A 14,047-nucleotide genomic window follows, 5' to 3' on the forward strand; every position below is an offset into this window, starting at 1 on the left:
AACATTATTGTTTAATTGTGTAAAAATAAAAACCTGAAGGGATCTGGATCAATTCCAAAATGTGTAACAATATGTGCTTAAATATTTTCAAAAGCACAAATATTGCTAGGATATATATGTTTTCATTAATTATATGGTCACTTTGCAATTGGTTGGTGATCTGTCTAGGTTGTACTCCATATCTCACATTAAAATCCCAGGAGTCAGAGGCCCCTCCTACTGATCCTGTTAGGATTAGTAGCTGTGCAGATTGGAGGCCTGACTGGATTGTTAAACTAAATCTGAATTTATTTCAAATGTTTCTCAGATTCATGTGAAGTTTATTCTTGAAAGTTTTCATGATGTAAAACATATAAAAATACTCTTTTGTTGCAACTCATTTTATTTCTGTTATAATATATTTAAAATTTCAATGTTTTTTATTTGTTTGAGGATTTGAGTTTTTCTGTGTGTTTATTTTAGGTTTCTGTGTCCATTTACTCTCCATGTTGTCCCAGCTTGATTGTTCCCAGCTGTGTCTCGTTCCCTGATTACCTTCTGTGTATTTAATCCCATCAGTTCCTTTTTCCTTGTGGGATCATTGTGGAATATGTCATGTCTAATTTGTAGACTTGTCTAGTCGTGTTAAGTCTGCTGTCCGATGTCTCTTGTTTTCCAGTTTCTATCCATATTAAGCCTTATCCTTCCATTCATTCTGTGCTGCCTGGATTTTGGACTTTGGATTTTTGTATATTTAACCATTTAATCATCATTCTCACGCAAATAACTGGGTTCATCTCATCTTCCTCACCACCTCACACCTCAAATCATCACATGTTTAGTAATTATTCATTTTCTTTGCGTTCTGCCTTTACATGTTTTAAAACTTTCCAAAGTATTCCATAAATTTATAATAGTGTCATACTGAGAAATAGATTGAAATAGAAACAGTTGGTCATGGAACCACTGTCCAACAGTTTGAGATGCCTTCTTATGATGATTTTGTAAAACATGAAAAAGAAAAGAGGCTGTGTTTTGGGGCAATTGGTTGCACCGCTGCCTTGCAGCAAGAAGGTCCTGAGTTAAACTCCTGGTTTGGGGTTCCCATTTACATGGAGTTTGCATGAAATCCCTTCATATGTTGGTTCTCTCACTAACATTCTCCTATTGTTAAATCTGCCATTAGAGGCTTTTTTGTTTGGCTGGTTTCCTTTTCATGTCTTCTGGAATGACAATTTGCATAGTTTCTGTTCTCTCAACTGAAGGTTTTTGTATGACGATATTTCACTGTGTGTAGAAACTGGCAGATGATGGAAAAGTGCCCATACAGTAATAAACTGCTGCATCTTCAGCCTTTACTTCTCTTATTGTTAAAGTGAAGTCAGAATATGATCCACTGCCTGAAAATTGATCTGAAACTCCAGATGCTCTCTGATCAGAAAACTTGATAATTAATTTTGGAGGCTCTCCATCCTTCTTTTGAAACCAGAATTGATCATGGAAGGATCCTTTATGAACATTTTGACTGGTCTGACATCTGATGGTGACGGATTCTCCCAGATCAGCTCTCACTGCCGCAGGCTGAGTTACTATGACCTGACCTCTGACCTCTGAGGACACAGAGACAAAAACATGTAGCAGCTTCATGGTTTAATCGGCTTCATTTCAGAAGGACAGATGTTCATAGAGGAGAGGAGTTGGATTCTCTGGACTTTACCTGTGAAGCAGCAGCAGAGGAGAGTCCAGATGAGGACGCAGATCAAAGTCATGTTTTTGATGAGGAGGATTTCTGTGTCTTCTGTTGTGATGAAGGACAGCTGTCAGTCATCCAGTGTTCAACTGTCAGGACTATAAACTCTCCCAGAGCACTGGAGCATGGAGCTGCTGATGCAAAGTGACTCACAATTTTCAAAATGACTCCAACAGGGACTTTGGATCAGTGTAATGATGGTTGATTCATTTAAATATAACTAACAGTCTCAACAGATCTTTGTTAATGCACAAAGCGGTTCATTAGCATGTTGTTTTGTTCAATAATAATGAAAAATGTAAAATTTATTTAAGATCATCTTGTAAATCCTTCCATATAGTTTTTGGATGCATGCTAGTCTTCATGCTACTTAATTCTTTTCTTGTCACATAAATTTGATGTTTTCTTTCTCTAAACTTTTAACATTTTTAAGAATTAGCAATACAGTTTTCTGTCTGCATGTATATCTATGAAGTTTTCTCAAAGATCACTCATCATTGAGCAAAGTGGATTTCAGGAGAGGCTTCATGTTTTACTTTTGGATACTTTCATACGAGAAGAGAATTGAAATCTTCCTATTAAGAATATTCCACTTGTAGTGGTTTTGTGCTACCAGACAGTTTTTTTTAGTACCTACTTGTGTTCCAGGCACACCAGATTTATGTGGGAAAACCCAGTGATCAAAACCAAAGTTAAATATCCTAAACATATCTCAAACTACACTAGAAGTTTGATTGTTAATTGTCTCTAATAAAGTTATTGCAGAATGCGCTAATTTGGATTTCTTGAAATCAAAGAATATGTTTTGTTATACGAATGCTGATAATGGTTGCTACCCAGGCTTTTATTTGAAGACATTTATTCCCAAAGGAGAGTCTTGGCTTCCCACAATGTTGTTTCAATCTTTTCATGAAAAGAGAATTAAGTTCTGGTCAATTTCAGGAAAATGTTGGTTTTCTGCTAATGTTTATTTTTTAGGTGATGGATATGAACCAACACCTTTTTTCACAGAGTTGTTTGTGTTCAGAGTCAGAAAGCCGTGTCTCTCTACAGTCAGAGGTTTTTGTACGATGGCTCAATTAGTTTGTATCACTGTGGTACACGTTCGGTGGAGGAACCAGACTGGATGTTGGACGTAAGTCAAAAGTTTATTTTCTTAGTTATCCTTTTGTCAGTTTTCCTTTATTTCCTTTCAATAATAGGTAGAAAGTGAAACATTTGGCAATTTTATATTAAATAACAAAAATATTTACAGAAAACCCAAAGGCGATTTTGTATTTTTAAATCTAAAAGAAAAATTATGGACCACAATACATGGTGATCAGTCTGTGATTTAATTAATGTTATTGTAATAGTTTAATCTGGACTTACAGATTTTGTTTAGATTGAAAATGTCACAGAGTTGTGACTTTTCTATAGTCAGAATTTTTTCTACTGCGACCCATTTAATTTGTATGTGGAGGAACCAGATTTCTGTTTCCAACTAAGTCTGCAACATTTAAAAACTAAACCAAAAATTACATAAGCTCTTTAAAAATGCTTCTGTTTTGCTTTTTACCACACTTGCTGGTACTTTGACTTCATTTTGTAGTGTAAGATTTCTCTGAATTTGTAATCCATTTAAAATTATATTTCAAATATTTTTTTATGTCCATAGTTGATAAAATAACTGAGAATAAATCTGTTTTTCAAAAACAAACTTTTATCCTGTTATAAATCTTTAATAAGATGAAGACAGAAAACACTGAAAAAAATGCAGACAAGTCAAATCACTTTATGTTGTCAATTATCAGTAAAATTTTAAATTTTATGAGTATGTTTTAATTTTATATTTTCAGTTCAAAATTAAGCTAAAAAATATTTGAGTTTGCAAGAGAAATGTATTAAATTTTTTACTTTAAAGAATAAATTAAATATTTAGGGTCAGACAGCATGATGATGGAGCTGAGAAGATTTTGAAGAGGAAGTGAAACATTAAGTGACTGTTGGAGCAAAACAACATCTGGGAGGAACATCCTGGCGTATAAGATCTGTTACATTCAATTTGCTTAGAGTCTAAGCATTAGATGCTTCCTATATGATTGACAGCTTTGTGATCGTTGTCCTCTAACCTCGGTGTTGTCTCCTAGGTGATACCCGCCCCACCCTGACAGTGCTGCCCCCCTCCAGTGAGGAGCTGCAGCAAGGGACAGCCACCTTCATGTGTCTGGCCAACAAGGGCTTCCCCTCAGACTGGACTCTGTCCTGGAAGCTGGATGGCAGCAGCAGCAGCAGCAGCTGGGAGGAGAACAAGAGCTCTGGGGTGCTGCAGAATGACGGCCTCTACAGCTGGAGCAGCACCCTGAGGCTCCCTGCAGACCAGTGGAGGAAGGTGGGCTCTGTGACCTGTGAGGCCTCCCAGGGCTCCCAGTGTGCTGTAACAGAGACCCTGAAGAGAGACCAGTGCTTCTAAATTGAATCTGTAGCTAATTTTATCTTTGCTTTAATTTTTTTTTATGACCATCTTCTCTGTTTCATTCTGAATGTGCTTGATATTGTTTTAAATTGGACTGATTCAATTTTATCAGCAATAAATGTTTCACAAAGGCTTCTGAAATCTTTTGTTTGACTTATTCACATTATTCACAAGAAATATGGACAATAGTTTAACTGGACACCAACCAGCTCTTGTCCTAGGACCTTTGGAAAAAGGCTCACGTGTGACTGATTGGAAGAGTGGGCATAGAATATGGATGAGGAATGACAATATATGATGTAGAAAATGCAATATCAACTTGTATTTTCTACAACAGCTTTTCTTTCCAGTAACTCACATTTACATATGTGACAAATCTGTGCAACTGAAGTTCAGTTTCTATTCAGTTTGACTGAGGGAGGTTTTTGTACGACTGTTTTTCACTGTGTGAACACCCACTGGCTGTTGGGGTAATGAAGACTCTTACAGTAATAAACTGCAGCATCTTCAGCCTGAACTCCACTGATGGTCAGAGTGAAGTCAGAGTTTGATCCACTGCCTGAAAAATGACTTGGAGTCCCTGATGCTTTAGTGCTAGAAAGATAAATGAGGAGCTTAGGAGTTTGTCCATCTTTCTGTTGGTACCAGGCTAAATAGTGGCCATGGCTGTCCACATAAACATTCTGACTGGTTCTACAGTTGATGGTGGCAGATCCTCCCAGATCAGCTCTCACTGCTGCAGGTTGAGTCACTGTGACCTGACCTCTGACCTCTGAGGACACAGAGACAAAAACATGTAGAAGCTTCATGGTTTAGTCTGCTTCGTTTCAGAGGGACAGATGTTCATAGAGGAGAGGAGTTGGATTCTCTGGACTTTACCTGTGAATCAGCAACAGAGGAGAGTCCAGATGAGGACGCAGATCAAAGTCATGTTTTTGATGAGGAGGATTTCTGTGTCTTCAGTTGTGATGAAGGACAGCTGTCAGTCATCCAGTGTTCAACTGTCAGGACTATAAACTCTTCCAGAGCACTGGAGCATGGAGCTGCTGATGCAAAGTGACTCTATGGAAATGCTCTGACTGATTTACTGAGGGAATTTGGATCTTTTTGATGTAATTTTAAAAATGAAAAATCTTTGACAAAAACTGCAACTAAATCCAAAAAACTTATCCAAAACCTCTTTAGTGAAGGTGTAGCCTACTTAAATATGTCAGGGTAATTTATTTATGAACAATTTCTTGAATTATATTTTTGTAAAAATTGTCACTCAGTTTTGTATCATTTATATTTAATGCAAACTTAATGTGATTAACAGGGAATGTTCAATGTTTTATTCATGTTTGAATTCATCATACTGTGAGAGATGTCAGTATGATAACTGACACGTTCTATTTAGTTGACTTCTATTTTGATTCCATTTGGATACTGTGAAAAGCAAAAACAAATCTATTCATTTTCCAACTAGTTTTTCAGAGTTTCTGTTCAGTCAGACTGGGGTAGGCTTTTGTATGAAGTGAAATCATATGATCTGGCAATGAGTGGATGTAAACCCTGAGTATTTATGGGAAGATGGTGGTTTAAGGCAGCTGAACCTTAGCACTGTCAACTCAACGCTGCTTCTGTAGTCAAGGAGGAAATTGCCTAGACAATCAGTTTCCTCATGGAAGGAGATGATAAAAAAAGATCTACAGATCAGAAAAAGTGTGTGTGTGGGAGCGTGAGGGGGGATCAGTGAACTATATCAAACCTGTTAGTTTTATTTGTCGGAGGGAGGTTTTTGTACGATGGTTTTTCACTGTGTGAACATCAACTTGCTGTTTATGTAGTGAACGCTCTGACAGTAATAAACTCCAGCATCTTCAGCCTGAACTCCACTGATGGTCAGAGTGAAGTCAGTATCCCCAGACTTTGATCCACTGAAACGATCAGGGATTCCAGAATGACGGGTGCTTGTGCATCCAGTAAGGAGTTTTGGAACTTCTCCTGGTTTCTGAAGGTACCAGTTGAAACAGCTACTTGTACTTGGACTGACTTTACATTGAATAGAGACAGACTGTCCTGGAACAACAGACTGAGATCCAGGAGTCTGAGTTATGGTGACTTGTCCTGAAGATCCTGAAAACACAAAAAGACAGAAACCTTCCTGAATAAATATCGAACTTGAATAAATTCTATCACACATAAAGTTTACAGCAGAGAGTCTCACCCTGAACCAGGAGCCCCAGGATGGTCATCAGTAGAGTCAGTGACATCATCATTGTGCTGCTGGTGTGTCAGTGGCTCTGAATGGTCTGAACAGCCACTGATCAACTCTGACCTCTTAACAGCTGGAGCAGAGAGGCAGGACACATATGCAAACACACACAGTCAGTCACATGGAGCTCAGCTCTACATGTCATCAAGTTTCCTCCTCACTGCTCACACAGTTGTGATAAATTAAAATAGTGGAAGCAAAAACTCTAGTGTAAAGAGCTTTCTTCATTTCCTCTATTTGTATTTCTGATATGTTTTATCCCTACAGTTTTCTATTATATTATTACAACATTCTGATGTTTTTATTTGAATCATGTTTAATATTAGATCTTCTCCTCCACAAACAACAAAACTAAATCTTGAAGCTAAATCTCAATAATCAAAAACATTTTCTTAAACTCTCGTTGAAGTTAACCTGTTGACATCAATATTCAGATCATTTTATTCATTTAAGATCTGCAAACTGTGTGAAAATCTAGTTGTTTTTTCTTTCTTTACATTGTGACTGTTGCTATTCCAACAGCAACTACAAATAATCTTAGGATTTGAGTCAAATTATACATTTTATGATTTATGTCAAGTGATTCTAATTGATCAATTAATTATAACATTTGTGCTAAACATGGAACTAATACAATCTAAAGTAACCTGTGTGATAATTTTAAATGCTTTAGTGAAGGTTCTGTTTCTTACTACTATCCATTTCTTCATCAAATTAAAAGTTTATTTTTTTTTAAGTTATACTATCTTTTGTCAACCAAATAAGCTTTATATCATTCAAATTAGAGTGATGCTGTACATTTCACTTGTATATTTTAAAATAATTTCATGAAAAATTGTATATATCCATGTGGATGATTTCAATAAACTCTATCAGTTTCTGCAGCAACTGGAAGCGGCAACTGTTCAGTTTGACTCAGGGAGGTTTTTGTATGACTGTTTTTCACTGTGTGAACACCCACAGGTTGTTTATGTAGTGAGCACCCTGACAGTAGTAAACTGCAGCATCTTCAGCCTGAACTCCACTGATGGTCAGAGTGAAGTCAGAGTTTGATCCACTGCCTGAAAAACGACTTGGAGTCCCTGATGCTTTAGTGCTGATATAATAGATGAGGAGTTTAGGAGTTTGTCCATCTTTCTGTTGGTACCAGGCTAAATAGTTGCTATTTATATTTTGACTGGTTCTACAGTTGATGGTGGCAGATCCTCCCAGATCAGCTCTCACTGCTGCAGGTTGAATCACTGTGACCTGACCTCTGACCTCTGAGGACACAAAGACAAAAACATGCAGCAGCTTCATGGTTTAGTCAGCTTCATTTCAGAGGGACAGATGTTCATAGAGGAGAGGAGTTGGATTCTCTGGACTTTACCTGTGAAGCAGCAGCAGAGGAGAGTCCAAATGAGGACGCAGATCAAAGTCATGTTTTTGATGAGGAGGATTTCTGTGTCTTCTGTTGTGATGAAGGACAGCTGTCAGTCATCCAGTGTTCAACTGTCAGGACTATAAACTCTCCCAGAGCACTGGAGCATGGAGCTGCTGATGCAAAGTGACTCTATGGAAATGCTCAGTGATCAGTGTGATTTCTTTGTGAAGCAACATGTTTCATAAGGAGATGGATTAGAAAATATCCATTTTGATTTTGTAGATTTTGAATCAATTGAACTTGCAAAAATTCAACTATGTATTTTACAGTTTTGAAACATTATTGTCTACTTGTGTAAAAATAAAAACCTGAAGGGATCTGGATCATTTCTAAAATGTCCAACAATATGTGCTTTTCAGAAGCACACATATTCCTGAGATATATATTTTTTCATTAATAATATGGTCATTCTGCAATTGGTTGGCGATCTGTCCAGGGTGAACTCCATATCTCACATTAAAATCCCAGGAGTCACCGGCCCCTCCTACTGATCCTGTTAGGATTAGTAGCTGTGCAGATTGGAAGCCTGAATGGATTTTTAAACTAAATTTGAATTTATTTCAAATGTTTCTCAGATTCATGTGAAGTTTATTCTTGAAAGTTTTCATGATGTAAAACATATAAAAATACTCTTTTGTCTCTGTCTCAGTGAATTAGAAAACTATGTTGTTAATTTCTTGAAAGTATCTGTTTAAAACACAATCAGAATAAATTTTAGGCAGTGTTTTTGGGCATGTGAGTTACTTAAGACTTTACTAATGAAAATAAACTTTATTGAAAACCAATGCATATTGTGATGTGACAGTTTAGGAACCATATTCTGAGTAAGACGTTTACTTCAGTGCAGCTGTGGATCAGTTCCTCTGCCGCTGAGGGAGGTTTTTGTACGACGTTGTATCACTGTGTGAATGGAAAGCTGTTATCCTGCTGACAGTAATAAACTCCTGCATCTTCAGTCCGAACTCTACTGATGGTCAGAGTGAAATCAGTTCCAGATTGACTCCCACTGAAACGATCAGAAACTCCAGACCAGCGTGAATTGGCATTGTAAATTAGGATCTTAGGCGCTTCTCTGGGCTTTTGAATGTACCACTGTAAATCATATGAAACACCTGAACTGGCTTTACATCTGATGGAGACAGTCTGTCCCAGAGTAACAGATTGAGATCCTGGAGTCTGAGTCAGGATGATTTCAGCCATGAAGCCTGGAAAATATACAAAAAAAAGATGTTATTCAGACATATGTAGTTTATTTCAGTGTTCATATAATAACACAAAGTTTCCAGCAGAGAGTCTCACCCTGAACCAGGAGCCCCAGGATGGTCAGCAGTAGAGTCAGTGACATCATCATTGTGCTGCTGGTGTGTCAGTGGCTCTGAAAGGCCTGGACAGACACTGATCACCTCTGACCTCTTAACAGCTGGAGCAGAGAGGCAGGACACATATGCAAACACACACAGTCAGTCACATGGAGCTGAGCTCATTTGTGATCCAGTATACAGATAAATGCTCAAAGATTTGCATCTGAAAAAAAAAATAACCACAATGAGCTCCAACAAGGAGGTGCTGCTTTTCAGAGAATGTATAAAGAATGAAAGTCTTATAAATATGTTTTCATTTTCTTTTTTAGTTTTTAAAACAGTGATTTAGTTTGGCTTGATGACGGGATCATAAATAACAAGGTAGTTTCTTCTCAGAAGAACAAGATTGCTGAGTCCTAATCAAAATTTGTGATGTGACAAAAAGTATTTTGGATTTTGTTTAAAATACAGAATACCAACTTTAATGATTGAAGCAAGATTTTGAAGATAATTAATACAGGATAAGTTTTGGATGAAAGTGACTTAGAAAATAAAAGGCAGTTTAGAAAATAAATTGTAGCTGACTATCACTCCAGGACAAAAATATTATGTTTGGTGGCTTTATAAGCGATATACTCAGCCTTGAACCAGCCAAATGATCTACAGATAAAATATTGTTGTATAAAACAACACTAAACGAGCAAGTTAAAAATGAATCATTATTAAATATAATTTACAGCCATGTCAAGTCTGAAGTTGTACCAAAAGAGAAAAATACAATTAAAATAACACTTAAGTTATATTGTGAATTAGTGAGCTCCATGTTTGTGTTGTGGTTCTGCTTTTAGGAGGAATATCCAGGATTATCAACTTTCAGGATTAGAGTGCAGTGGTGGTGGAGGGGGAAGAGCTCTGTGGTCTGATTTGTTAAATCTACAAAAACTGTTAGTTATTGGTATTACAGTATTAGTAAGGTATTAGAAAGCCCTGATGTTTTGGAGAATTATTTACCTGCAAACATTAATGATTAAAGCATTAAATATTTTAAGTAGAGATAAGACTAAATTTGTGCAAAAAATATGTCGTAGAATCATCTATCTGAATGTTTTGTTCATATACAGTTGCATTTGTTTTGCTTAGATTTTTCTTTCTTCAAAGAAACAACCTGTGACTTTAACAGTAGCATGATAACGTGTTTACAAAATGGAAATTGAGGTTTTTGTGACTCAACCCAAACTAAGCACATCTTTTCTTTTGGCAACAGTTTTCAGCAACGATCTGATAAAATTAAAATACATATAAAAAATATCGGGGTACATCAATAAAATCAGAGTTTGATCATCCATTAAATACACCCTAAAACTGTAAGAACCCATAATGATCTACAGCAAACTCATTGTAGACAGAAACTTGAAGTTTATTCTAAATGTCTGAATGGAAAACCAAAGTGTTTTCTGTGTTTGGTTAACCAACTGGAACTTCCAGATGCAACACAGTTCAGTTTCTGTTGGGTCTGAATGTTGGAGGTTTTTGTACGACTGTTTTTCACTGTGTGAATGAAAACTTGCTGTTGATGTAGAATTCACCCATACAGTAATAAACTGCAGCATCTTCAGCCTCAACTTCACTGATGGTCAGAGTGAAGTCAGAGTTTGATCCACTGCCTGTAAAACGACCTGGAGTCCCTGATGCTTGAGAGCTGATATAATAAATGAGGAGCTTAGGAGTTTGTCCATATTCTGTTCGTACCAGGAGAAATTGTTGCTATAAATATTCTGACTAGTTTTACATCTGATGGTGATAGATCCTCCCAAATCAACTCTCATTGCTGCAGGCTGTTGAGTCACTGTGGCCTGACCTCTGACCTCTGAGGACACAGACACCAAAGCAGCATCATGGTTTAGTCGGCTTCATTTCAGAGGGACAGATGTTCATAGAGGAGAGGAGTTGGATTCTCTGGACTTTACCTGTGAAGCAGCAGCAGAGGAGAGTCCAGATGAGGATGCAGATCAAAGTCATGTTTTTGATGAGGAGGATTTCTGTGTCTTCAGTTGTGATGAAGGACAGCTGTCAGTCATCCAGTGTTCAACTGTCAGGACTATAAACTCTCCCAGAGCACTGGAGCATGGAGCTGCTGATGCAAAGTGACTCTATGGAAATGCTCTGAATGACTCCACAAAGGACTAGGATCAATATGATGGAGCAGATCAGTTAATCAGAACATTATTTGTGCAAAATTTCATGAAAAGATTATTAAAATTTTCTTAAATTTTAATTTTCTTAAAATTATGTTTTTTAACTAATTGTTGATTATAGTATCCCACATTAACTTCTTTTTGTTAACTGTTTATTTTCAAAAAATATTCTGGAGTTCTCAATAATTGAGAAAAAATTAAGCAACTATGAAATAACAGCTTAAATGAAAATCCATAATCAGTGAAAATCAAGATCATGCTTTTCATCAAAACTTAAACTTTGTGTTGCTAAATGAGCACAAGGAAGGAAAAAACAACAGATAATTACTCAAAATTGGATTATTGTTAAGTTTCAATGTATTTTATTCATCTGATTGATTTATTTATGTAATTGATCATAAATCTTTCATGTAAGAAAAGAAATGCATTTTTTCACTTAAATTTTTTGAAGGAAATATTCAAAACAATATTTATAGTTTCATATTCTCTCAATAAAAATCTTAATTATTTTAAAGCATTTTTGGTTTCTATGACAGATCTAGATTTGACACAAGCAACAGATTTGATTTATTGTCTTCAGGAAAGTGAGTGAGCCGTGTCTCTCTACAGTCAGAGGTTTTTGTACGGCGCCTCAATGAGTTTGTATCACTGTGGTGGACTTTTGGTGGAGGAACCAGACTGGAGGTTGGAAGTAAGTGAAATTTAAAAATACTTTCTAATAAACATTTAGCAATTTTTTATATTTCGTGTTACTCGAAAATAAAGCTCAGAATATGTATATTTTTTATATGTTCTGGTTATAAGGTTTAGTTTAGTCTAAAACTGTCAGAGCCGTGTCTCTTCAGTCAGAGGTTTTTGTACGGCGCCTCAATGAGTTTATATCACTGTGGTACACGTTCGGTGGAGGAACCAGACTACATGTCGGAAGTAAGCCAAAACATTTTTTTTTTTAAATTGTAATTTTCTATATTCGGTATTTCACTTTGATAAATGAAAATTGGATGAATTGGGAAGTTTTTAGTATTTTAATTGCAAATAAATGCACTGAACCAACATTTCTTTCATAAAGAGAAACCAAATATAAGATACAATCATATATGTTAATGTTTAATGTAATATTAGAATAAATTGGGATTATTTTAGTCACTAATCTGGGCTTGAAGATTTTGTTTAGTATGAAAAAGTCAGAAGTTTTTATCTTTACAGTCAAAGTTTGTTTCTGTACAGCAGTTCGACCAGTTTGTATTAATAAGGTGGACAATTAGGGAGGAACCAGGTTGGATGTATGTTTGGATGATTTTTTAAATATAATTTAGTGCCCAGTTGAAAGTAGAAATCTGTGTTCTTATGAGTTTCTTTTACTGTGATTTATAAAAGCTGTATTATAATTCACCACTGGAAGTAAAATATCAATAAATAATTTCTAAGAGTGGTAGTTATGAGAATAATGATCTGCAATCCATTGGCATACCTTGACTTATTGATTTAATTAACTCATATGTCAAAGTTTAAAACAAGAGACATGAGAAAACATCTGACACTAATCAGAGCTTCTGAACAGATTAATTTCATGGAAAGAAATTTCTAAAACATTTACTGTTATGATTTTATCATTTTTAATATCAGGGAAACAATATATATATTTTTATTCTACATTTCACTACTGGTATATTTCAGCCTAAACAGTATTATCTGTCTTCTTGAGGTGATATGCATGACAGATTTTTGAAAAGGAAATGAAACAGAATGTGAGCTGAGTGGCTGGTAGAGCAGAAAAACATCTGTTAGAAACGTCTTTGTGGAGATAATCAACTCTCACAGTACAAGAGTTCAAATGTCTGGAGTTTCTGTTCTCTAACCTGATTGGTGTCTCCTAGGTGATACCCGCCCCACCCTGACAGTGCTGCCCCCCTCCAATGAGGAGCTGCAGCAGGAGAAGGTTACCCTCCTGTGTCTGGCCAACAAGGGCTTCCCCTCAGACTGGACTCTGTCCTGGGAGCTGGACGGCAGCAGAACCAGCTTCACCTGGGAGGAGAGCAAGAGCTCTGTGGTGCTGCAGAATGACGGCCTCTATAGCTGGAGCAGCACCCTGAGGCTCCCTGCAGACCAGTGGAGGAAGGTGGGCTCTGTGACCTGTGAGGCCTCCCAGGGCTCCCAGTCTGCAGTCAAAGAGACGCTGAGGAAAAACCAGTGTCTCCAGTCCTGAGCTGATTCATTAGAAGATCACTAGTTTCTCTCTGCTACTGCTGTCTTTGTTGTTTAAGTATTTCTCTCCTTTTTCTTTCTTATTTCTTTTGTTCTTCTACAACATGATTGTTTAAATAAAACTTCCTAAAAATAGTTGTCTGACTTTCTCACTTTTTACTTTGTAGCAAAATAGTATTATGTTTTTTAACACATTTTTACTTTGCACTGGACATTTTCAAAATAAAATATCTAATCTACAATGAATATTCTCAAATTTCATGAATTGTTTTAAGGACAGCATTTATAATTTAATGTTTTAGTAATAGTACTGAAGTATGCTCTTGTCATAGGCATTAAAGAACATCATCCTACTTTTCTTTCATTTGTTTCTCTATAAAATTATTCCTTTAATGTATTTTAATATTTGTAAACAATGCAATTGTGGCAAAAGATTAAATATGATCAAATGTATGCAAAAAATCCTCAAGACTGAATCAAGAGTC

The 14,047-nt window shown here is 36.3% G+C and overlaps 1 pseudogene and 4 gene segments (V, D, J or C); 2 read left to right on the forward strand and 3 right to left on the reverse strand.

Annotated features, from left to right (window-relative positions):
* The first annotated feature begins 1,656 nt into the window (after positions 1–1,656).
* Positions 1,657–4,316, forward strand: LOC122844046. The segment is given in 3 exon segments: positions 1,657–1,743; positions 2,813–2,864; positions 3,859–4,316. Coding segments are annotated over 3 exon segments (462 nt in total).
* Positions 4,317–4,624: 308 nt separating this feature from the next.
* On the reverse strand, positions 4,625–7,992 carry LOC122844047 (annotated as a pseudogene).
* A 766-nt stretch (positions 7,993–8,758) lies between these two features.
* On the reverse strand, positions 8,759–9,255 carry LOC122844117. The segment is given in 2 exon segments: positions 8,759–9,066; positions 9,161–9,255. Coding segments are annotated over 2 exon segments (360 nt in total).
* Positions 9,256–10,615: 1,360 nt separating this feature from the next.
* On the reverse strand, positions 10,616–11,332 carry LOC122844114. The segment is given in 2 exon segments: positions 10,616–11,029; positions 11,130–11,332. Coding segments are annotated over 2 exon segments (374 nt in total).
* A 659-nt stretch (positions 11,333–11,991) lies between these two features.
* Positions 11,992–13,697, forward strand: LOC122844048. The segment is given in 3 exon segments: positions 11,992–12,048; positions 12,173–12,284; positions 13,235–13,697. Coding segments are annotated over 3 exon segments (498 nt in total).
* The last annotated feature ends 350 nt before the right edge of the window (positions 13,698–14,047 follow it).

The sequence above is a fragment of the Gambusia affinis genome, linkage group LG14 (genome assembly GCF_019740435.1).
Source record: "Gambusia affinis linkage group LG14, SWU_Gaff_1.0, whole genome shotgun sequence".
Lineage (NCBI taxonomy): Eukaryota > Metazoa > Chordata > Actinopteri > Cyprinodontiformes > Poeciliidae > Gambusia > Gambusia affinis.